This window comes from Aptenodytes patagonicus, chromosome 8 (assembly GCF_965638725.1).
Source record: "Aptenodytes patagonicus chromosome 8, bAptPat1.pri.cur, whole genome shotgun sequence".
Lineage (NCBI taxonomy): Eukaryota > Metazoa > Chordata > Aves > Sphenisciformes > Spheniscidae > Aptenodytes > Aptenodytes patagonicus.
In genome coordinates, this window is record NC_134956.1 from 16,383,164 (window position 1) to 16,408,310 (window position 25,147).

Here is a 25,147-nt window from a genome sequence, read left to right on the forward strand (position 1 = left end):
TGCTGAAACTGAAAGATGTTCCTTCCTAATGTTTTGAAATGTTGTACTTTTTCGTTTTGAAAGAGTGGGAGCATTTAAATTTTTCTGTTTTTGTGGTTTTTTTTCCCCCCTTATTTTCTATTTAGGAGAAAAGGTGGGAGGAAGTAGAGAAGGAGAATATAATGGGGGGATGGCCTTGTTCTCACTTTCCTACTGAAAACGTTTCAGAAAAAGGAGTAAAAAGCAGTGAAAACGGGTAGAAGCCCACTTCAGTTTTGTGTTCTTATTCCTTCCCTTTTTTGCTTGAAAGAACGATGGCCAAAAAAATAAGTGGGACAAACCCCACGTGTTTTGAATTATTCTCCCCTTAATGAGATAGAGAAACATCTCATTTTCAAAATTACTTGCTTTTTCAATGAAAGAAATCAAATAGAGTAAGAATCTTTCCAAAGCCAATCTTTCCAACGTCTTTTTGCAACTCACTCCCCACTCGGTGTTGACCAGCTTTTCTGGCTATGCCACATGTTATGTTGTTCAAGATTTGTATTTGCCCTTGTTTGAGCTGTTGTCCCAGATGTCCTCGTTGGCCGCAGAGCAGGGCTCCATGGGCTGCGAGGTACCGAGGCGACAGCGGACGGCAGCATGTTACCTCCTTCCTCCAGGCCGTGCGGGACCGGCTGGGCTGCAGCATCCTTGTCCCTGGTGGTGGCGGCTGAGTTGGAGAGAGCCTGGCAGGACTCCCACGTTGACTGATGAAACTGCTGCTGTGCCACTTGGGCACAAGAAAAGTGCTGATTTCACCCCAGAAGACGCGATCCAGAAGAACCACTAAAAATCCCCCCAACAATCAGAGCCCAAACTGAAAATCCAGACCTTGTTATTGCAGGAAAAATCTTCAATGCACGACCCAAGTATTCCCTGAATGTTCAAGAACACCCACAAATTCTGTAAAAATAGCTGATAATTTACTTATTTGATTTAATTATGAGCCTAGCTTGTGATTTTGGGGTGGGGGTGGGGCTGAAGTTGGTGATGCTGAAAAACCAGTTTAGAGAAAAGCCCAGGCAAGTCATCGGCTCTGGGGATCCGGGGAGCTGCTTAGGCTCTTCCTCATGAAATGCAGAGCATTGCAGAATCCACCCAGGGCTCTGAGATTTCTTGGGTGAGGAGGCCCCCACTGGGGTGACTGTTTCTCTCTGGGGAGCTATAGGCCTTTGACCCCGCAGTCCATGGATGAGACTGGTGTCCCGCAGCCATGGCCAGTGTGTGTTGGAGGGACCGGTTCATCTCTTCCTGCTTACGCACCTGGGTTGACCAAGGGTGTTTCTGTTGCGGTGAGCATTAGCTGCCCCTCAGCAGGTTGTTCTTCCCATCCCCATTGGGCTGTGCTACTGGGTGACCCCCAGCACTGGTGAACATGGCTATGGGACATGTTCCTGTCCCTTACCTGAGGGTCCAGATGGGCTTGGAGCCTGTCATGTGCTCTGCCTCTGATGTACCTTGCAAAACCAAACCTGCAATCTTGGCTGTTTTAGCTGGATAGGAGAAAACTTTCCCTGTTATGAGTTTGCCGCCACATTCACTTCAAGCCTTTGAGCTGTTTCTCTCCTCGTTCCTCCCTTCCAGTGCGTGCCTCTCCTCTCCAGCTGACAGCTTGGGACAGCCCCCCGAGATCAGCTGCTTGTGGAGCGCTCTCTGCCGAAAGCAGTCCTAAACGGTGTGGCCTTTGTTCCCCCCAGCTGTCGTATCCTCTGGGATCTGCAACAAGTCCTCATTTTACAGACCCCGTCTTGTCAGTCCCCAATCTGATCTGACCACCTGGTTTGGTTTTGAATCGAGCACTTGAGTCATAACATTTCTGTTTATTTCCACAACTGTATTCCTTGCATAGGAAATGAGCCAAGATGGTCTAAGGCGGGGAGAGCGAAGCATGTCGTGGTTGTAATTGCTTTTGCTCTCCCAATATCAAATTTTACAGTATAATCAAAATCTTATTTTTGTACTACTGGACTCTGTTATTGACTTAATCTTCTTAAGTGCTCCTATTATTCCAGTGATTTAATCGTTGCATGTTGATTTTAATCTTTTGATCTCCATATTAGCTACTGCCTGCAACTAATTTGTTGCTCAGTGTTTTTCTTTGTTTTGACCTGTGAGGCATTTTCCTCATGGCACACAACTCTGCTGGCAGATTGCATATAATCTCTTCACTTTTTTTCTCCCATATTTTGCATAGTTACAACAAATGCAGATTTACAACTTGAAATGGAATATGCCTCTTTTAGAAAGGCTGAGGAAAATATCACTTCAGGTTTAGCTCAAGAGCCTAAACGCGCTTGAATAAAGGAAATACAGCCCACCGGAGAGAGGTGCACGCAGGCGTTTTAGTCCAGCAAGTTCAGAATGGGTGGCAACTGCAATAATTGTAACTTGTATTATATGCAGTCAGGGATCAAAGAGTTTCTGAAAGCACTGCTAGACCCGAGATGAAGAAGTCTGGTTTTTGTGAATGGCTTAAGGGACTCTCCTAGCTGGACTCAGCTTGACGCAGCGGTGGCTCTGTTGAATCATGACACCACGGAGCGGGTTTTTGAACAAACGTTGGTGATGGTGGCGGTAGTGCAGAGTCGTGAACTTCACAGACAAAGTGCAGAGGTTGAAATACGGCTCAGCTGCGGTTTGGTTGGCCATTAGATGAGTGCTTTTTCCCTTGGTAGTTGACTGTTTAACCTGTGCTGACTTATCGGGCGCTTTGTTTGCTTTAGCTTTTTCTTTTAAAGCTTCGAGAAGTAGTTTTTGCCTTAGGTTTGCTGTGACTTTTTTAAAAAGAACACAGCCTAAACATTGACAAAATCATCTTTGCTTTGCTGCGTGCCTGTTTATGCTTCTGAACACAAATTGTCTTCTAGTATTTTTGACGTTTTGGTCACTAGAGAGGCAGAAAAGCAATTTCTAAGATGCCTATGGGCCAGGAGACATGCATTACAGCAGAGGGGAAAGAATCTGTTAGTTGCTGAAATATAAAACAAATTGGATGAACAGCTGCTGACACTTGTCAGTCAAATAGTTGATAGCATTTTCAGTCTCCATGCCACATGCTTTAAGTAAGTCTGTCAAAAAAAGGATATTTTCGCTGGACTTCCCTGTAAATATGAGAGAAGTTTTGGCCTGATCTATCGTTTAAAATTTTGCTGGCAGAAGAATGAAATTTTCCTCTTTCCCCAAAACTGATTGACATAACTGTACTGGCAGATTCTTCATCTAGGTGCAGTTGTACTGGCAGAAAGTCCTTTGACTGTTGGAGCTCGTTCCGTCGCAGCAATGGGTTGAAGCGAAACCAGCAGCGGACCTTTGCGTTCCTCGGCTGGGTTTGCCGGAGTGCTCCCATCCGTCAGCAAGCCCTTTTAGATGCTGCCCGAGGTGTAGCTTTTGCTCTGGGGGAGCCTGAGTCCTGTCCAAAGCGTAGACTGTGGCCAGGAGGACTTTAAACCCGGACTGATGTTTTTCAGACAAAACCAGACCATTTGGGATTCAACATTTCTGTAGGATTAATCCAAGCCAGCACTTCTCGCTCCTGGTACCATGGTGCAGCACCCATATAGGAGAGGGTCGGGCTGCCAGCACCCACTTAACCATTTGCAGGGTTAAAGGCAGTGGGGATCAGGGTGCGACACGCTCCTTTGCTCAACCACAGGCTGCAGGCTCTGGAGTGGGAGGTTAAATCCTCCTTTGCAGCATTGCTCGTACGTGAGCTCTTCTCCCTGCTCACACTCAAGTATGAAACTTGAAGCTCATCATTTAGGTCCAAACTCCTTAAAAGAAGTAAGCTGGCTAATGCTTCCTTGTTTTGAATGTGTGGTCAAGCCTGACATATCCTCAGGGTTGTTATGGAGTTTCTGAGGTGCTTTATTGGAGTTTGAGGAAAGGCGAAAAGTTGTCACAGGCTATAGGGTCATTGCTAATGACAGAGAAACTCAGACAAGGGTGTCCATAGCTGCCGTTTCAGGGAGGCACCGGTGTGTGTTAGTGAGGCACAGCCAAGGATCATCTCCTGAAGGCTGCGCCCACACTCTTTCATTCAAAAAAACTGAGCAGGGCTTACTATTTTGAAAGGTGGCAGGTGGAAGTGGGCTGTATTTTTACCCAATAAATATTTCATGTTAAAAAAAAAAAAAAGGAGCCAGTTCCAGAGCAGAATCAAGCTGTTTCTCCAGCTCTGCTCTGCCTGACTGGGAGCGGAGCTACAAATTTGGGTCTCTCCCTGTGCTCTTTGCTACCAGCCTGCTGACCACCCCAGGTAAGGCTTTCCCAGTGCCTCCTCTTGGAGCTGTTGCCCTTCATATAAATATTTGGGACAGCTGAGGGAGAGGATGAAGAGGGCATGAGCACACGTATGCATCAGTATGTGTATGGGTCTCAAGTGGATCTCAACCACCCAGAAAGAAGGGATCAGGTGCTGCTTGCAGTTTGTTCATTGCTTTATGTCTTGTGAGACTTGTTTTGTCAGGCAAGTCCTGTGAGGACTTCAGGGTGTGATTGAAGGCTCCAAGCATATCGATGTCAGGATATAGACGATTTTTGTATGCATCCCAGTGACAGACCTGCAGAGGCACCTGAACTGGTTTTGGTGGACTCAGTATGACTTAAACACTCTACTGCTACCTCAGTTCCTTTGGGGATTTAGGACCAAGTATTTGCACAGCTGGAGGATGGGTAAGAAGGGGGAAGGGCTTCCTGTGTCAGTGGCCACAAGGCCACGTTCCTGCCTAAGTCCTCAGAGGTGGCTTTTTCTGGCAATGCTTCCCTCTACCAGCATCACGGAGCAAGACAAAAACCAAGAAGTGGTCTGCTGGGCTACAGTCAGGGTTCAAAACTCGTCTATGTTAGTGCATCAAATGGCTTATCAACACGTGAATGGTGCTAAATGTGCATGCCTGCTACCCACTTCTAAAGTAAAGGCCCTGCTAATGTCCCTGTGCCTAGGCGGGGGATGGGGGGTGGGTGTGTGGGGGGGTGTGTGTGTGTAAGTGGGTGTTGAATATGTAGGGTATGGCCATCCAGATGGGGCTGCAGAGCACCTCCAGAGCTAGGTGGTAAACTCTGCCACAGAGGGAAGGGACCCAAAATCCAACATTACAGGTGAATGTGCTCCAGGCTCCATAATTATCGCAGCCCCATGTGGGAGCCAACACCCCCTTCACTGGCTGTTCCCAGAGGTCCCCTCCTCCTCCCGTATGTCCATGGCCTCAAGTTGCGCCAGGGGAGGTTTAGATTGGACGTGACGAAAAATTTCTTTACTGAAAGAGTGGTTAAACATTGGAACAGGCTGCCCAGGGAAGTGGTTGAGTCACCACCCCTGGAGGTATTTAAAAGACGTGTAGATGAGGCGCTTAGGGACATGGTTTAGTGGGTGGTGGTGTTGGGTCGATGGTTGGACTCGATGATCTTAGAGGTCTTTTCCAACCTCAATGATTCTATGATTCTATGATTCTATGGAGTGTCTCATGGCTCTTGGGCACTGGAAGATGGTTTAGTTTAACAGTTCGTTATGTCAGGCAGGTTCATCCAGGCAGGATGTTTTTCCAACATTTGCCCATCTTTTACTTATGGGTGGTGAACACTTGTCCTCATTCCCCAGGGTGGCAACAGGTTGCTGTGCTTGGGGGTGAAGGACATCAGCTCTTCTGCTTCTCTCTCAAATGACTGAAACCCAGGCTAGCAGGAGTCGTATTCGGTTTGAATTGGTTGCTGGGAGGGAGTGACCACAAAACCTCTTAGAAAACTCCCAACCTAACATGCTTTCCATCAAACCAGCCTGCTTTTTAATTTCAGCTAGGCATCTGCCCCGTGCCGTGTGTTTGTAAGTGCCCTGCAGGCTGCTGCAACTGGCTGCTTTGGGAGAAGTTAAAATACAAACTGAGGCCTCTTGGTGGAAGGTAAGTGTCAGGCAAGGCCGATTCCCACGTAACAACAGGGGCTGTACCGGAGCAGACCATCAATTAGACGTCCAGAGACAGATCATAGGATGTAGAGAGCAGGTAACGGTGGAAACAACTGCGGAGGTGACAGCAGAAATGTCCTTGTGCCTGGGGAATATACAGTCTGGTCCCACCCTGACCTTTGGGAGCAGATCAGGAAACCGTCTTCTTAATTAATAAACTGTAAAAACACCCATGAGAAAAGAAAATGCCTTTATTCTGAGAGGTGGGGGCTCTTACATCTCAGCTTGTAATTTTTTTTTTTCTAAGGCAGACATAAAAAGACTCCATAATTTATTCTTAGGACATCTGAATAGTTATTTATTGAGAAGCCACAGTTCTCACACTTTTACAACTGTCGGCTTGTATAAGGCAAAAAAAGCAAGATGGATCACTATTTTACACAGAAAGTAAAAGCTCTGGAGGGAGGACTGATGGACATGCAGTTACTGGTCAAAATGCAATGTACATGACATATAAAAACCATTGTGAAACAGAGGAATTGTAAATTATGGTTACAATCTACTGAAATAAATATTCAATATGTTATTATAAACACATTTGTATAGTCTAAGATTGTAATTAAAGTTGTCTTTGTACATACACGTTTATTTGAAATTTAAACAAAAATGTAACATTTAGAGGAGCAAACGTCAACATAAAACAACTGCTTTGGACTTGTAATGTGGCATGATACATCCATAATGATAGGATTAATCTGGTGTGGCAATTAGAATGACTAATCCTTTGGGATGTAGCCTCTATGGAGTTAACTGCATATTGAAGGGTAGAGCCTGGTACATTAACAAGGATGCAGAATGATTCAAACGGCTGTCTGGGTTTGTTTGTTTTCTGGTTTTTAAATGAACAGAGAGAACAAAAAAATCATTTGTAATTGCCTCGTTCTTCTTTTAAAAACAAAGCTGGTTTTTTATTAATTTTAAGCAGTTGGCATCCACAGAAGAGAAACAAAGAAATGAAAGGACTCGATTCACTCATCTTCACAACAGTTTACCATCAATGTATATACAGTACATTAATGAAGCATTGTTTAAACTTTAATTATAACAGGGACACACCTAGCATGTTTTCTATGTAGTTTTTCCATTAACAGTATTAAACAATGGTGCTCCATATTGCTTATGAACATATAGATATGAAATTAGGAAACCGATGAATCAAAGAGAGGTGCTAATCTTATTACCACACAGCTAACATGGCATTTGTATTGGTAAACTTCTCATGGGCATTTAGAGCTGACATAAAAATTCCTAATGTGGCTAACTAACTGAGTTACAGACGAGGTACATGCACGGATACCAGGCGACCCCCAGCTGGTCCTCCAGGCCAGCTTCCCTAGTCATCCTCTTCGTCTTCCTCATCGCTGTCCTTCATGGTGATCCCCTGGAGCCCTCCGCCTTCGCTGACCGATGCCGTGGCCTCTTCTACTGTCAGCCGGTTCCGGATGGTCTCGTAGGTTTTGCTGTTTAAGGTGGAGTCCAGCACACCTTGCAATCGGAAATCCCGGTACGTTTTCTAAAGCGGGGAGAGGCACGGAGGAAGGAGGAGACAGCACAGAGGTCAGGGCCGACACCGGCTCCCCCGCTTCGCTGCAGGAGTCAGCCCGTGCCCCCATGCCTGGAGTTTGGGGCCACTAATGGAAGACGCTGGGATGCCAGGGAAATCCCTGCCCCGGGGACGTTTTGCATTGCCCCGGGCAGCGCAGGGGGGGCCATCTCTGCCGGCCACCGCTTTGCCGTGGCAGAGGGCCCTTTAGGGTGCCTCGAGCAAGAAATCGCAGCTCTGCGACTCCAGCCCTGCCTTTGCAGGGCCCGCAGGGTGGCCGGGCTGTGTGGCTGCATAAAGGCTTCAAAGCAGGGATGTACTGGGGGCTGCTCAGGGGAGCTTTACGTATGGTAGGTTGGGGTCTAAAAAGACATCGAAGCAACAGATAAGGGCTCTGCTCCAACTAACTTTCCTTGTTTCTGGATGCATTCATCTGCCTGTAACGTCAGTTATTTTTCTTCACGCAGCAGAATGCTTATCGCCCGTAGCTGCAGATGTGATTACACGTTCCCAGAATGCTCCGTATTAAATAATCCTACCTACAGTACTGGGCTTAAATAAGCTAAGTCCAGGATACTGGGGAAAATTGTTGATGTATAAACATAAGCACAGGGCATGTGTTTCTTAAATCTCTCACTCTTCACCTAATTCTGAAACTGGGGTTGCATTTCCATAGTCAGCTATGTTTCCCTTATTATGATTAGTATCTCTCATTTGAATTTATGTTTAAAAACTTCTCGACTCTGTGAGATAAAACTCTGGCCTCGTAGTTCATTTAATTCTGCTCTGTGCTCTGCGTGGAAACTATTTACTGTTCTGCTATTTCACAAAGTCCTTGGATTTGTTGTAGCTGCTTCTGAATGTAATATTGGTATAAATAAAGCACAAGGAAGAAAGCTTTCCTCAGCTAGCTGACAAGTAGAAATAATTTGTCAGTGCCTGTTGTTTTCAGTTATGAAAAGCACATTTAATACATTTCAGTTTTAATTTATTCATGCCTTCAATGTGTTCACTGCACACAAGACCATAAACATTATAAAATACTAGAGCAAAAAAGCATTAGATAGAACCTAAAATGATCAAAAATATATTTACCCCCTTCTGTGATCTTATTATTTCATGTAAACCACTGCGATTTCACACTGAAATAATTATCATTAGTCCAAGGCACGCACACACACACATATACACATACACGTGCACTCAAGGAAAAAAATGTTACTTTCAGGGTATGTTATCTCACCTTTGTGATCTCTTACAGTTGATTATATACACCCATTGTAAAAGAAACAACTTCAATTAACCATGAGAACAATCCTCATTTGCATTCTGACGATAATCACAAGCCGTAGCTGGGCTTAAATGTTTCTAGTAGAACAGTGTTAAAAACTTCTGGTTTGATTTAACCCGTTTTAACACTGGAGTTCATTGGTGTGATCAACATGTTTGTCCACAAAAAGGCTAATTTTGGTGTTCTTATTGTACAGGTAGGGTCGAATAGCAATAGAGTTTCCCTTGTTCTTATTTGCACACCTGTATTTTGCATCTATGTGCATTTCAAGTTCCTGTTTTTCCTTTGCTACATGCCATACACACAAGTATCTTAATTTTTAAGAATTTTAATGAATGGCTTAATATATTTGCCAGCGACGGTTTGCCTAAGAGAACACGCCGCACGCATGCAGGCATACACACACGCCCCTTCCGACAGCAAGACAGTAGCGAAAACACATCAGACGATTACCTTTACTATCCTAATGAGAGTTTTCAGTTGATAAATGTGAAGCTGCAGGTCCATGCGGTCTGTCAGCCAGGTGCAGACAACATTCATCGAGCTGGTGTACCATTGCTGCAAGAGAGACAGGACTTCTCCAGCAACCACGTTAGGGCTGCGTGCTGTGCCCTGAATAACACAGGCGGCACCCAGCATACAGTCAGCACCAACCTTTCCCGCTAGCCAGCCTGTTGATGGGCTATGACAGACTTAGAGGGGGAGGCAGGCGCCCTCTTTTACACAGAATTTCCATGCATGAGCTTTTAAATTTTAATAATAATAACAACAACAAACTTATTAGGAGGGGTAACGGCCACCAGCAACACCGCAAGGTTCTTGTAATCTGATTTCGCCATTGACGGGACTTGCCAGCAGTGGTGTGCGTTTGGCCCAATCCATTTTTTAACCTGTTCCCCCCCCCCGCAGTGAGAGCACACTCCTGCCTTTAAGTGTGTCAGACCCACACTCAAGCTACTTACCGTCTTGAAATTCAACCATAACCAGCCACGGGGCGAGTCTGGTTCCCTGACGGCGAGTGGAGGGGCGGCTCCTGGGGGGGCAAGGTTTGGCTGCGGGTGAGGATGCTGGTGTAAGCACCTACAGACGCCTGCCCAGGCTGCGTGGGAAATGCTTTGGTTTCACCCTCACAATTATGAAAGATGGAAAAGCAGCAAACAAATGAGCTTGTTTCAAGCTGCTGAACTCACAGGGCCCCTCCAGGGGCTGAAATTTTGCTGCTCGTCTGTGAAAAAGGCTTGCAGCTGTCTAGCAGCAGCCTGCCAGCCCTGCAGTGCAGGAAGTCTCCGGTGGGCTGTGGATCAGCGCCCCGCTCACGCAGGGCTGGCATTGCACGTCTGACGCCACACAGATGAGCAGTGAGCCCTCGAGAGAAGGAAAAGCAGCGGCTGGGGAGGGGGGGGGAAATCACAAAAACCTCCCCAATGGCGCTCAGCACAACGGTTGATTACAAAGTGGTCTGCATACAAAAACCCATCACGGTCCCACCCTTCTCTCACACTCTCTCTTACACACACGCACACAGATCAAAACCTATACTGCAGACCAGCTGCAATTAATCTAGAACAAGTTCAAAAAAACCGAACACTGGACCAGTTTATAAAAATCCTGATCGAGTGCCATCCATGTTAGTCTGAGATGCAGCTCCCTCCCAACTAACCTAAAACCTTGCATCAGTCTAACGCAGGTATTACTGCCTCCCTTCACTGCGCCTTCGGGTGGGGGGTCTCTGACGCAGAAACATGCCCTCTTCCCTCTAGTTGCTGAAGGTGCCAGCGCAGCAGTTGAATGGAGACAACTGAGTATTCTGTAATTGCAAAACTGAGGCCGGTGACTTGTTACCCTCCACCCTTCAACACCGGCTGAGAGGCTAGCGCCTGTCTGTGAGCAGAGCGCGGATGGAGCTGCTGGACGGGCGGCTCCAGCACCGTAAGCTGTGACTGCTTAGGGCTTAGCTGGCAGCATCGGGACCCGCAGACACTGCTGTCCTGGAGCACCCACAAGCTGGCACAAAGCTCACCAAAGCAAACAAATGAGTCCAAGCTAAACCAGCCCAGCATCACAAAAATGTGGGCTCAACACACATTATTGAACCGTACGGTAATGCACCTGGGAGTTGCTACCCTCCACCAGGAGCAGACAGCAGAGGTTAGTCATGCTGCACAGGGAAGGGTTTTCCCCCCCCACTTCAATGAAGATGTTCCTGTACTTCTATTTCTACACCACCTCTTAATAAAATGGAGGAAATGAAGGGATGGAAGAGTCACCAAAGAATGGCACGTGGTGATCTCTTGCTCGATGCTCATACCTTGTGCAACTTGTGGCAGAGATTCCTGCCGGCCCTTCATCTCCAGGATGGAGACCTGGCAAGAGCTAAGAGCTCGAATGAAACTAATTGAGATGGGCAAGCAGGAGCTCTCTCCGTAACAGAAGTCAAGCTCAGATACTGTGAGCTGTCACTTGAGGTCCTGATGTCAGATTGGGGTTGAATTGTGAGTGAAGCACCCTGGTTAGCTGGTGTAGGCCTGACCAGCAGAGTAGACATGAAGGTCTGGTGGGTCTTCATACCTTCCACTCCCTCAGACCAGGCTGAGAGGTCAGAGCATCCCTGCATATCCCCAGAGAGCCCCGGGTGCCTGTGGGTGCTGGGACAACCACCCAGGTCGGACAACAGCCAGCTGGAGGCGGGGGGGATGGCACAAAGCGACTGCTGTCACTGGGGGATCTGCCTGGGTTCCCTTGTAATGCTGGGGGCCCACGTGGGCAAAAGAGAGAAATCGTTAATGTTTATAATGTTACTTTCCTGCAGTCAGCATGCTTAAATGAGTCATGTTCTTGGGTGACATTAGCTGTGTCCCAGGGCTGCGCTGGCGCACAGACGCCCAGGTCACCCAAATGCCTTCTTCCACCACCTCTTTAAATCAAAACCCACAGAGGAACGAAGTGACTGTATGTTACATACGCACTCCCTCTCCCTTCCACTGCTGCCTCTCATCCTCCACAAAACGATCTGCCGGGTGTTTATGTCACCTCTAGACGAGATGAGAAGTCCCCGGCGGGGGCAGGTCCTGCCACTTCTGTTTGTCCCGTGCCACGCACACCTACACGCTGTATGGATCCGAAACAGAAATTATAACCTCTGCCCGGAGGTTATCGGCGAGGTGACTTTGCTGCTGCGAGACCTTCAGATTAAGCAAAATGAAACATTTTTTTGTGTTTCTGGTAGGCACTCCAACACACTGGATTCTGCGGAGACAGAAACTCCTCCGAGCCGAATCCGAATCGTACCCCTCTCCTCTTGAGCACTGGCTGACAAGGGCTCAGCCAGGCGTATTGCTCGGCTGCGTGAAAGGAGCTCTCTTTCTCAAAGCTAAGTTACTCCAAAGACTTTCTGCTTTATGAGAAAAAGACAAAGTCTAATTCATTGATCTTGATACACAAAACCGTCACGTCACTTCATAGAGCACACACCAACTGCTGAATTTAAGCCCTGCATATTCATAAAAATAAGTTAGCCCATAAATTAAATGTTCCCTTTAGCTATCACTAGTGTTGATGTGCTATAAGACGCACAAGCCCTCTGATTCATGACTAACCTACCAAAGAAGATAACATTTGCATGTGATTATATTATTAAAAAAACAACAACAAAGCCAAATGCTCCGAAACGCAAATGTGATGATTTCAGACAAAAGAGCGCAGCGTGGTCCTGTCGGGACACCGGCCGCCTCGCTCCCCCCGGGTGGGTCTGCCATTCCCCGAAGGGCAGTGGGGCGCGTGCCGGGGATGCGGGGCTCCTCGGGGCTCCGGCTCCAGCCTTGTGGCTTGTCCCCATACGCAAGGTGCAGAGGGCACAGCCCAAATGCTGAACTTTGGGGCCTTACCATGGGGCCGCAACACATTTCAGGCACATTTCTGGAGCCCCAGGGCCAGCTAAGCTGTGGCATGGGCACACCGAAGTAACTAGTGTAAAGATATTTTCTCAAAACTCCTCACACCTGGTTGTAAAGAATGAGTAAGAGCTCACTGATGCTCCCAGGTCCATGGACCCCAACTCCACATATCTCGCCGCTGCACACACACATTACTGATGCTAGCTGGCATCCCTGTCCATCACTCAGAGGACAATTTGCACTTAGTCTGGGGGCACGGAGTAAGGGACGGCTGTGGAGGGTGCATCCCGGGGGATGTGTGGTGGATGCCACACATCCACCGGGACATCAGCGGGGAAGGGACCACGGCTCCCATGGAGGTGCGTCGCAGCCCCCGCTGCGTGGTGTGACCTGGCTAACAGCAGAGGAAATGCAAACAGATGCTCTTTAGATGCTATCAGAGCCCAGTAACAGCAAGTAGATCCCGTATTTGCATGGCCAGGAATTTAATCCCTCTTTCAGGTTAGTTTTCCTGTTCCCCTTCTGTCTTTCACAGTGACCCTCACTGCTAGGTGCTAGCCTGGGTAGATGAGGTGGGGCATGGGCTGGCTGGGATGCTCCTGGACAGGCATTAGAGGAGCTGAAGCATGCCAAGGGGTGGGCTTCCACGGCTGCCCATGCAACACCTCAGCCAGCTCGAGCAAGAAGCTTCCTCGTTCCCCCCCACCTTTTTTTTTTTTAATGCAAAAGCATGATCAATAAGTTGCTGAAATAGCAAGTTTGTCTCTGAATACATAAATTGCAAAAATTGATATGAATAAATCTGCAAGTAACACACTGAGTGTGGCATATTTTATCAAAAAAAAAAAAAGCCCTGTGCTGGGTTCCTGCGCTTTCCGGGAGGTGGTGTCATTACACATACCCAGGAACATCTGCAAACCCCCGTCTTCTTTGGTGTGAGCTGAATGGAAGCATGACCTCCTGTTCCTTGCCATGAACCTTGAGTTCACACTCATATTTTACATGTTACAGGAAGCCACAGCTCACCCCAGGGGTGCTGCAAACAGAATCTCGTAAGCCAGATGCAACACTGCTTCTTAAGGCACCTGAAGGAGCTGTATTCTTCATTCAAAAGCTTACATACTAGTAGCTTAAGGTCACTTCAGCTTTTGTAAAGAGTGGGACAAAACCAGGAATGCTTATAGGGCTGGGTTGTCAGCAGGGTAGCAGAGGGATTACAAGGAACCTGTGACTCTGCCTCTTTCTGCCTTTACTGGTAGTTTTTTTGTGTGTGAACAAGTGCCATACAACAGATTGAGGCTGGTATAAAGGCCTGGGACTGTGCAAGAGCACCCCGCTGAGCCTCAGCTGTGCTTGCAATTAGCAATAGGCATGAAATGATTATTGTTGTGGTGGCTGATGGCAATCTGAAGTGACAAGTTTTATGGGGGAAGTTGTAGTAGGGATGTTCAGCAAGTTTCTGCAAACCATTAATCGAAGGCTGCAGCACAGTTTAGTCAAAGCTATTTTATGTCATTCCAAAGGTCTCACAAGGATGCTGAAAGAGTATTTCTCTGCTCTCAGTGCCTTGGAATGGAGTTTTTCTAGGTCAGGGATTCTTTACTGCCCTATTTAGTGTCAAAAATACCCATTTGCCTCAAATTAGCAGAAAGCTTGTAGTTAAGGGCTAGAGATTAGGCATACAAAATTACTCAGCAGGTGACTGCTGGGTGGATTTGGGGGTTGAGAAGTCTTTAAAACTGACTACAAGACATTATATACTTCTGACAAAAGAACATAGTAATCCTACCTGCTTGCTTTAACCACTGTTGTTTGTCTATTATTACGTGCTTTAATGCTCATAAGAGCAAAACTACTGGTGATACTACTCAATTACCATAGTAACTCTCCCCTATGACCTCTCATTTCAGTACTCGCTTTCCAACCAGAACCAATCCAAGCAGGGCAAATCTATTTAAAACTGTGACACACACTGCACAAGGAGGCTCCGAACGCCGGCTGGCTCCCTCTCTTTGTCCGGGACACGGACTTGTTTTGAAATGCTGAAAGGGAGCTTTGAAATGAAGCCTTGAATTCAAGGTGTTTCAAAGGTGAGGGACTGGATGTGGGGCGGCTGCCTCTGCAGCATCCCTCAGCCGGCCAGCACGGAGTGAGGGGACCACAGAGGTGGGAAGGGAGAGAGGAACGTGCTGACTGGGAGTCTTATTTCCCAAAGGAAAACTGAACCTGCTCTCAGGCAACAGCCCTCTCTCAAAGAGACTCGATCAGCCAGGGACAAAAAAAGAATTAAAAAATTACCGACTCTTTGTATCTGGTGATTGCGTCCCCGTCCAATGGGCCAGAAGCTCAGCTGGTGGAAAGCACAGCGAGGCTGTGCTGATTTACAACTGCTGACAGTACGTGACAGCCGACAGAGCCGTGTCCATCCCCATCCTGGGCAGCTCTGAGATCAAATTTGGTATTCGGCGTTGTCACATGCATTCACGGCAGCCACCTCCCCTCGGCAGGTGTCGTGTCCGCAGAGAAGGTAGGGATGCAGCCACAGCAGCTCAGGACCGTGCTTTCCGGGGACCAGCTCTGCGCACACAGCTGCCAGCGTTGCCTGAAGACTTGCTCGGTGAATGGGAGCAGGAGCTCTTCTGGTGAAGTCTGCCTGCCCAAGGGACCGCGCTCCTGTGTTTGCTCATGGCGCGCCCTGTATGCACACACAGCCAGGTTTGTACACACGATACTGTCTGCAGGCCTGCAACCCAAAGCCCAGGCTGCTTGACGGCAGTCATGGAAGGATCACTCTTGTTCCTCTGGTCTTCTGTGACCACCAAGGCGTTCCTTTCCACCTTCCCTCAATGTTTGTTTTGCTGTTGATCCCAGGCAGTCATTGCAATTACAAAAACTTGGTAAAGACATAAGCATGAAGCATAGAGCCTCATGGCCAATGCAGTTTCCTACTCTTTTCTTTCAAAAAAACTGAGAGAGATGTTCCCAGCAAGCCTGAACGTATACGGCAGCGTATGCAATCCCAGTTTGAGAGCCTCCTCCGAAGCCCAGCTCAGCTGGGATGCTGGATGTGGACAAGAGCGCTGGTGGGACAAAGCCTGCCTCCTGCCCTGCTCCCAGCCAGCGCTAGCAAGGTCGCGGCCAGGCTGCCGGAGCTGAGCCCCGGCTATTTCTCAGGCTGTGTTTTGGAAACTCAGGCATTGTTTGCTGCAAAAGGTGACGTGCCATCCCCAGGCTCACCCACAGCCGGGAAGGTGGGGAAAGAGCGGGGACAGGGCCTTGGTGACACAAGTCCATCTGAAACTCTTGAGCTAAGATACATGGTGGTGGCCCCGGAGGAGGATGTGGCACAGCCGAGGCGGGCGAAGAGCTGCGGTCCCTCAGGCACACACGTAGCTCCAGTCCCCAGCGTTGATGAGGAGACGGGGACAGACCTGCCACACGATGAAGAAGGAAGAGGCACATCTCTCCCCTGCAAGCATACATTTTCTGGATGGCAAGCAGAGACCTGCCCATGCAGCAATCCCCATCCCGTGTATTCATCAACTTTTCTTCCCACTACTCAACAAAAACCATCCCCTGTGCCGGGCGTCACTCCACAGTGCCCTGCTTATGGGCTCCCCCTCCCCTGCCGTTCTCCGGGGGACCAGAAGAGCCATCCAAAGGCAGCTCAGCACTTTGAGCTACAAAACCTCCTCCAACGCAGAGGGCCAAACCTGCAGCAGGGTCAGGGGCTCACCCCTACAGGCAAAGAGCATCTGGCTCGGTCGTGTCCCGGCTGTGGCCATGGGTGGCATCAATTATAACCCAGTGACTCTCTCGATTTACACCTGCTGAGGATTTGGCCCGTTCCCCCAAGCCATGCGGGGCCAAGGCTCAGGGGACCACGTATTGCACCTCTGAGCACGCCTGGAAGCAGAGAAATTGGTGTGACATTGCCCATGTTACAGAAATGAAGTTTAGCGGCTGTGGCTCTAAGAGCACACAGCTAACCAGAAAATAAGCAATGAGTTAATATCACAGGCATTGATCAGCTAGTCTTACAATTAATGCTTCCAATAAAAAAAAAGCTCCCCCTTTTTATTCAACAGAATAAGAAATTAAACACTTGTGGGCTCATTCTAAAGAATGAATGAAATTGAATAAGCTACCTAGCACTTGAGATTCCCAGCGAGTGCTTGAATAGAGCAAACCTCCTGAGTTGAATGGATTGCCTTTTGGGACCAATTTGTCTCTTTTCACTCTTTATTCCTCCTTTTTTGCTGACAGATGTACAAAGGCGGAACTGCGCTGTGCAGCTTAGCTACATGCACCCACAGCAGCTGTCACTTTTGTCGAGCAAGTTAATCAAGCAAATGCCACCATATCCCACTTTCTATAAGGAACAACATGTTATAGACAGTAGTCTTGGGAGACGGGGAGGGAGGGAGAGAGACTTTATTTTAACTTTGAGTAGCTGGTATTTTTTTTTTCCCCTCTGTGTGTAAAAAAAAAAAAAGGAGGAAAAAAAAAAAAAGCAGCCAAACCCGGTAGCACAAGCTGACACTTTTGTTTTCCCGTAGAACAAATATTTAATATGATTTTAACTCTAATTTGTACTAGAGGGAGAGCTGTCCAGTTTTAATTAAATTTAAGGGACTTAGGGGAACACAGTTAAAAAAGAAATGGAAGCTTTTTGTTTGCGTTAACGCTTGTTGATAATAATATATTGATTGTCAATTGCTAAGCCCAAAAGATTAGTGTAGTAAATACTATTATCTGAATGCCACAAGTGAAGTGCTAGCTTCCCGTCCCTGCTTCTCCCTTTGTGAGGCAGTTTGAATCACTGGTTGTTATTTATACATTTTCTTTGATAAAACCAACTTGTGTGGCTGATTTTTTTTAAATCCTGCCTCATTAAGTGCATAATAGCATTTACGTGCGGGGCTTTCTGCTTTTTAGCCTTTCAAGCTTAAGCTTATATTCCTCTCTCACAACCATGTTTCAAAACTTGGGATGTTCACAAACAATTGGATACACACCAATATTGTATATATCAGATGCTCTCTTGCTATTGCCAAGGACTAGAAAATAACAGAACATTACCCGCAAAGAGTAAATAAATAGTTATCGTCCTGCTATACTGCTGCACGCCGGATGATAACACTGTCCGATCATTAGGTAGCTTTTCTATTGCATATAATTCTTTAAGTGCGTATACTCTCATTAGATATGCTAAAGTCGACATCAAAAGTAGGTCTTTCGGTGTAGCTCTATGGAGCACACAATACCAAAGCACGGAGAGGGCTCTAGGCAGCCCTCGCTTTGCTATTAGAAAGGTAATTTCCCCCCCCAATTCACACGCTTTTGAAAGTATCTTCTCTTTCAGAAAATAAATTTAAGTTTTGGTAACAGATTGCAGTGTGCTAATTTAACTCCTCTGCGGGGCCTTCGGCTTGGTATGTTCAGAAAGAGAGCGCACAAATCGGAAGTGTTTGGGGTACGTGAACTCTTTGCCAGACTCTGGACTCTACGCTTGCACCTCGCCCGTACGAGCAAATCCTCCATCAGCTGTGCTGGGCAGGGCTCTGCCGACGCCTGGGCAAGCAGTCCTCACAAGAGGCAACAGGACCCTCATTTTCTGAATTAAACCTCTCTATTAAACTCTACATTAAATTCTAGAGATCTAGTAAAGCGCTAACAATTTAATAAAAATCCCCTGAAACCTCAGGGTCTTTTTTTTTTAATAAAATTTACGACTTTATTCTATCAAAGACTTGTGAATCTGTCTGGAGTCTCCCAGGTCACACTCGCACTGAGCTATTACTGAAATAAACGGCTGCACTGTTTTTTCCTGGGATTTTTTGTATTGCTATAATGCTATCGCTGCAAGTATACACAGTGTACTCTTCAACATCCACCCCAGTGCTGTGATTTCTGCATGCCTTTTACTCTATTTTATTTCTTAACTATGAAATTTCATTCACATTGACAACGTAGCTATACAAGGAAGTTACAAAGCCAAAGGGGCTCCATATTAAAATAATTTGTATTACTATTTAATAAAGTCATGGTCCCAGCGTTGCCTAATAGGGTTAAGCTGCTAGTCAGAGGATGCTGTCTAGGATGCAAATGGCATCACCGAATTATATTATCTTCCCCCCCCCCTTCTCTTCCCAAAAATAAACCACAAAAAAACTTTGAATCGCGTAAGAGCTCTGCCTTCAAACAGGGGAGAGAATTCAGAATGAAAGCTGAAACGCAGACCCAAGCGCATTGAAGTGCCGCACGCTTTTTGCAGTACATATGGTACCTGAGATCACCCACTGTTTGGGGATCTCAGCAACAGGGTGTGCTCAGGCTGGCGCCTCACCCTTAATTGGCTTGAAGTTGGACCCGATGGGGCTCGGCAGGTCAGTGCCATGGGTGTTAATGGGAGGGAGGCGCGGGACTCCTCGTGCATACGTTTTCTGCATGTGCTGGTGGGATTGCACAATTCCCCACTCGCCAAAGGGGCACGACTCATCCTGCATGCTCCTCGCCGCAGATTTCTCTGCGCTCTTAACCCAAAATCATTTTATTCCTTTTTGGGGAGCAAAAGGAGGATCGACATCTTTCATGCCAGGGGGGCCAAGGTCCCCAGCAAATAAACATGCCCAAGAAGATCATCTCTAACACTTCCAGCTTTCAGTGCTGCACAAAATCAGTTAACACCTACACGTGTTTTGTGCAGCTGCAACTCCAGACGCCACAGTGGGTGCAGGTTTGTTTACTCCGACCCTCAGTGGCTTTGCAGGCGATCCATGTGCTCTCATCACACAAGCAAAGGTTTCCCACGGCAGGTACACCGCCAGAAAGGGACCTGCAGATGGTACTGCTCCTTCACCGGAGGAGGAACAACTCTACTGCTGGGGATATGATGTCTTGTACTTATTCAAGTGTTCCCAAGCTGTACGTCAGGGTGGTCTACTCCGCTAGCTGGATGCCAAAGTCTCTGCCTAGCCAAGAGCCACATACTCACATCCCTGGCAGAGGTGATGGGCCACAGGCAGGACATGCTGATGACTCCCTGAACTTCCTCCCCAGGGGAGGATCTCACTGAAAGAGCTACTGCAATGTTGGCTCACCTCCTCCTACAGCCGGGGATGCCCCAGTCTCAGCACGCTGGGGTTTGCTGTGAGCAAACACCCTCGCCAGCCCGCGCGCTGACCATCTCTGAATAAAGCCCAGCCACGTGCTGCTACACTTGCTCTGAGGAGGGGAAAACCCTCGAGCCATGTGCTGGTCAGGGCCAGATGGAGGGCAGCAGGCAGAGAAAACTGCGAGGGAGACCTGCGTGGAACCAGCTATTTATCTACGGCAGGGTGCAGGGAGGGATGCGGTAGCCGATGCTCACGGTGATCCGGGAAGGAAGCCTGCTGACATCGGTCCTGGCAGCACCTCTAACTTCTCTCTCATTCACAACGTCCTCAAACCAGGGACACCCCACACTTAAACCTGCAGGTTTGCAGGCTGAGAGCCTCAGTGGGTGCCTCCTTTCCTCTCTGAGACAGAACAGCCCCAATCCTCGGGCACCGCATTATACATCTGCAGAAAACGCTGCCTTTCAGGTAATAGGTAAAGCCTGTCCTGGCTACGTGCATCCCTGAGCTGGAAGACCCTGCCTAGACAGCGTGTGCTGGTACGCAGCGTCCCATGTACCTGCATGCAGAGGACTGAGCTCTTAATGGGGCCCTGGGTACACCGTCAGTTTGGCTCTGGGTGCTGGGCCCTCTCTCCCTTCGCTGTAGATACAGCTCAGCAAAGTGCACAGCGCTTGCTGGGAACTGTCAAATAAAACCCAAAAAACCCTGCTGCTTTGCAGGATTTTGCAGACCTTGGTTTTCCTAAATGAAAGAGCTTCTGCATAAAAAAAAATAAAGGCGCACACACAAAACCACTTCTGTATGGATGCTCATTCTCAAATACTTTTTTTAACCTATAAAATATTCTCTGCTTATTTCCATTTTTCAAAAAAGAAATGAAGTTGACATGTTAAAATCTGAGTTTCTATATAAAGCAGCTTAGTAAAACACAATATCCACACAACGTGCTGCTATTTTTCTGTCCTGATTCCAGGGCCCTGTTAGTGCAAGGCAGTGACAGTATAGCTGGATGCAAAGTTGCTCAATAAGATGCAATACAGTAACGCATGCTATGGAATACTTCAATTATACTTGTTATTAGGATTAATTGAAAGCTGTCACAAAGTGGGACTTGGTAGACTTTAGCTAGCTCCTTTATAGCTTGCAAATTTCAAAAAAGTAGCTAGAGGCTGCCTGGGTATCTCAGTCCCGAGGGTTTTGTGAGTGTGGGAGGGAGCAGCATCCCTGGTATCATTCCTGGGGTTACACACTGGAGAAAAAGCATTCCCTGCCCAAGTCCTGCTAAGCATTTTTGAATGCTGATATCATACATCCAGGGCGAGGTTTAAAGGAGCACCGGGAAAGGAAAGAGCCGCAGATCAAGAGAAACTAAGTGACCTGGGACGGCTAATCTCACATGCACCGCTGGCTGGCGCGGGCAATGGGAGCGATTGTGTGGGGCTGGATTGCGGGGGGAGAAAAGGAAAAGAGGGATTGAAGGCGCTGCTGGAAATCAGACAATTTGTCATTGTCCGTGCAGGGGCCGTTGGCTCACCCCTGCGCGCACCGTGAGTTTCTTTGGGCAAAGGCCCTTTGCACAGCCCGGAGGGAGGGAGCAAAGCTGCCGGCAGCGGGGGGCTCAGCCCCGCGGCAGCCGTGCCCCGGCGGGCTGGAGGGTCAGCCCGGCACATCTGTGTGCACCAGGACGTCCCGGCCCTTCCCACGCTCCTCGCACCCCCAGACTCAGCTGCACCCACGTGGGTTGGGGTTCACGGGGAATGCCAGCACCTTCAGGCTCTCCCTCCTGACGACCCACAAGACAGGAGCTCCAATTAGCTAAGGCCTTTTAAATGAAGCTGGAGGGCAGCTTCAGCTCAGAGCGTGCTATGTGACTCGTACGCAGTGCACAGGCAGCTCCCGGTCTGGGAGCGGAGAGGCTGCTCGGAAAAAGGCTTTCTCTGGATCGAGGATGCCTTGCTGCCTGCAACACAGCACGATGACACCTCTTCCCCAAAACCTACCGTGGCTACTCACATCTACCGGGAAATAAATGATCTTTCACTCGGTGTCTGCCCTAAAACAAACATCTCCCATGCTCAAGAGCACTGTGTGGATGATGCTAGCAAGCCTATGCTGACCTTAACGTAACGGAGCAATCAGTCTGCCTTCTTAGAATGATTAATGGAAAATCTCCTCTGGAAAAGAAATCAAATTAACTGTCTTCAACCAAATGTCTACTGGAACACGAAAAGCTGTTCTGATAAAGACATTTAGGAGGGAAAAAAGCCCTTACGAGCTTGTAAAATCCAGTGACAGATCTAGGACTTATATTATTAAGACTCCCTAAAATAAATTAAATGGAGCCTACTTAAATGAGCACTTCAGGAAAGAAACCTTGCTAAGGGGAATGCAGGAGAGGCGGTAGGCCACATGCGAGTGCATGCTTGCTGCCGCGTGAAGCTCACGTATGGGAATAAAAACAGGACGAGGGATGGCTCTGATGAATGATGTCCACGCTAAGCCGCTCTCCCCGCTCCTGTGTGGCTCCGAGCAGGCACTGGGAAGAAAAAGAGGCTGCGGAAGGACGGTGGATGCTGTGCCCCCTCAGGACAGAGAGAATTTGTCCCTTCCTAGAAGATATACAGATAATTGCCATCACAATTTTATTTTTTTTTTCCCAGCAAAGGTCCCTGCAGTGGGACTGACTCCAGGTCCGGGTCAGAGTCCTGCTGAGCCAGCCAAGGGCTGTGGGAGCCTCTGCAGTGAAAGCTGCACTGCTCTGGCTCCTCCAAAGATGCACAGGGAGGAAAAAAAGCAAGCTGCACTTCCTCGAGATCAATCTGCCTAATTGTCTTCATTTCACAACTCACTCGGCAAGGGGGGGGAGAGGGAAAAAAAAAAAAGGCAAAAAACAACGCAGAAGAAATAGCTCAGTGGAGGCCATATCAGGATGGGAGTGGGAGAGAGTTAGTGCCCTAATGAGCAGTCTAGCTGCGTAGGAGGGAAACAGGTTGTTGTCTGTCTAAGAGAAAGCGGTGAATGCGGCTGCAAGCAGATATTAGATGGGAGCCCGGCGCACAGTCTGATATCCGTTCTTCCCCTGATCCTGCAACCCGTCCTCCTGTGAGTAATTCTAACTCACAGTGAGTAGCTCCACTGACTCACGACCAGGCTTTTGGGTTCGAGGAGGGGAAGGAGAAGGGTGAGGGCTCTCTTTTGGCATTTGATCGTGCCGTGCAAAGCTTACACTCTAGCAAGAAATGCCATGATCCTGCAAGCTCGCCTTGAAGGAGCTGCCAAAATTCAAGTGGTTAACCCCGCTGAAGTCAAAAGCTTCGATTTTTAAGAGTAAGCTAATGCCTAAGTGTCTGCAGACGACTTGCTGAATTAACTGATATAGCTGTCAGTCTGTGTTTTGTAACTTTTTCTGTATACTCAGGTGTGATATCAGGCTTCGGATCAGCAGGTACTGAAACATATGCTGAGCTGCCCATGGATCCTCCAGTAAACCAGTGAGAAGTGCTCAGTCAGGTTCCTGAAAATTTGTACAAGGATTTTGCTGAAGTCTGAGACTCACACAGTGCCCTGCATCCTTATTACTCAATATCTCTGACATTCAGAAGTCAGTTACTAGCGAGGGCAGCCACCTTTGGAAATACAAGGACAGTCCTGAGCCCTGTCCTCAGGCCCGGCACTCCTGCTGGGCTCTGGGCTGGGGAAAGGCAACAAAAATCCACCAGCTGCAACATCAGCCTTGGGATATCGCTGGGGCTGCCTAAAAACCCAGCTGAGCTGAGCCTGAGGGACGGGACCTGGCGCTAGAGCCTCAGCCGAGGGCTTTTCCCTCCCCGAGGGCGGTGGGAAGGAGACGCTGGCTCCCCTAACAGTTGAGCCATGGCTTCTCCTTAGCTGCTGGGAGAGGACCCGGAGTGACTGTCCCTCTGCACCGAGGATGGCACAGGGCAGAGCAAACCCCCAGTCTCCCCCATTGCCCTCCCCGCTACGCCCGCCCGGACCCCGCCGATCCCACCCTGCCATCAAGACAAAAAAAACCCGCCTCCGTCTTGCAGAGATGAACGGGCTCGCTTTCTCATTTCAGGAGAAAATACTCCGTCTGGTATCCCGGCTGTGACACAGACCTTCGAGGAAGCCGAACATACACAGTGACAGTGAAGTGGTAAAACTGCCTTCTGCAAAAAGCACTGTGACTACTGCCACCTCAGCGGGCTGTATCACTGCGTGATTAAGTTCTTACCAGACTTTTTGGTAAAGGCAACCTTCCTGATCTGATAACTGCCAAGGACAAGCCAAATACGCAGGGTCAATCTATGCACATTTAATCCCCAGAAGGCAGATTAAGTGTATAATTGACCCACATAATCCATGTATCATCTCCAGTGAAATGTTTTCTATGTCCGGTTTAGGCAGACATGAGGCCCATAAGAAAGCGATCAGAGACACGGTATTACCATTGCAGTGGATTTCATCAAAGTTAGAGATGGCTTTTTAATCACTGATCTCAGAGACTGCTAGATTTAAGCAGATGAACTAGCACTAAGCACATCTGTTTTAATCCTTATCTTCTACTTAGGCTGGTGTCTTCAAGAAGTACAAGGAGGAAAAAAATAAATTAATTTTTTTTTAGGTCCTTGCAATCTTAGGAGCTTCTCTTGGTGTTTTGATCTCTCATATCAAAAGCATGTTTTTGTTTTTTTTGGTAAGATGTTGAATTAATCATCAGAGAGAAAAATGCCATCTGCGCTATTTAGGGACTGCATCAGGATGCTGGAATTCGCAGGATCTTGGGGAGCTCACTCAACGTTCAGTAGCCTTTTGTGTACGTGCCACTCGCCCGCGGCTGGGGAGGAAATATTCTCGCTGTGTTTTACATCAGTGTTTACCAATTTATGAGGAAGAAAGGTTGGCATTCACACTATCTACTAGTCAATCATAGACTTTCTGGATCACATACGTTCTGACGGGTTGAAACCTATACTGTGAGTATCTAAGGGTGTGTGTAAAGATATACAGGCATATGCACACGTATAAATAACTTCCACCAAACGGCACAACCCCTACAAGTAAAACTCCCACTGCCTTCAGACAAAATTACAGATGTATAAACTCTGATCCTACGAAATTCTGAGTGTCCCGAGCCAAAGGGGACCTGAATTTTTCAGGATTGGTCTGAAGACTCGAGATCACTCTGAAGGTATTTTCCCCATGTTTAAGATACACCCGCCTGCCTCTGCCTCATCGTTCCTATAAACTGTCACATCTGCATGTCAATTCTGTCCCCTTTCCAGGGAAAAAGGGATAAAATCTTACTTTCCATCAGGC

At 47.8% G+C, this 25,147-nt stretch overlaps 1 protein-coding gene across 8 annotated transcripts in view; it reads right to left on the reverse strand.

Annotated features, from left to right (window-relative positions):
- Window positions 1-6,153: 6,153 nt before the first annotated feature.
- Window positions 6,154-25,147, reverse strand: part of CADPS (calcium dependent secretion activator) — a 229,456-nt gene continuing 210,462 nt past the window's right edge. For all 8 annotated transcript variants that reach the window (XM_076346560.1, XM_076346556.1, XM_076346559.1 and 5 more), the window contains 2 exons: window positions 9,268-9,372; window positions 6,154-7,493 (listed from right to left, as the gene is read on the reverse strand). In XM_076346560.1, coding sequence (XP_076202675.1) covers window positions 7,314-7,493; window positions 9,268-9,372 — 285 coding nt within the window. In that variant the 3' untranslated portion in view covers window positions 6,154-7,313. The remainder of the gene's footprint in view (window positions 7,494-9,267; window positions 9,373-25,147) is intronic.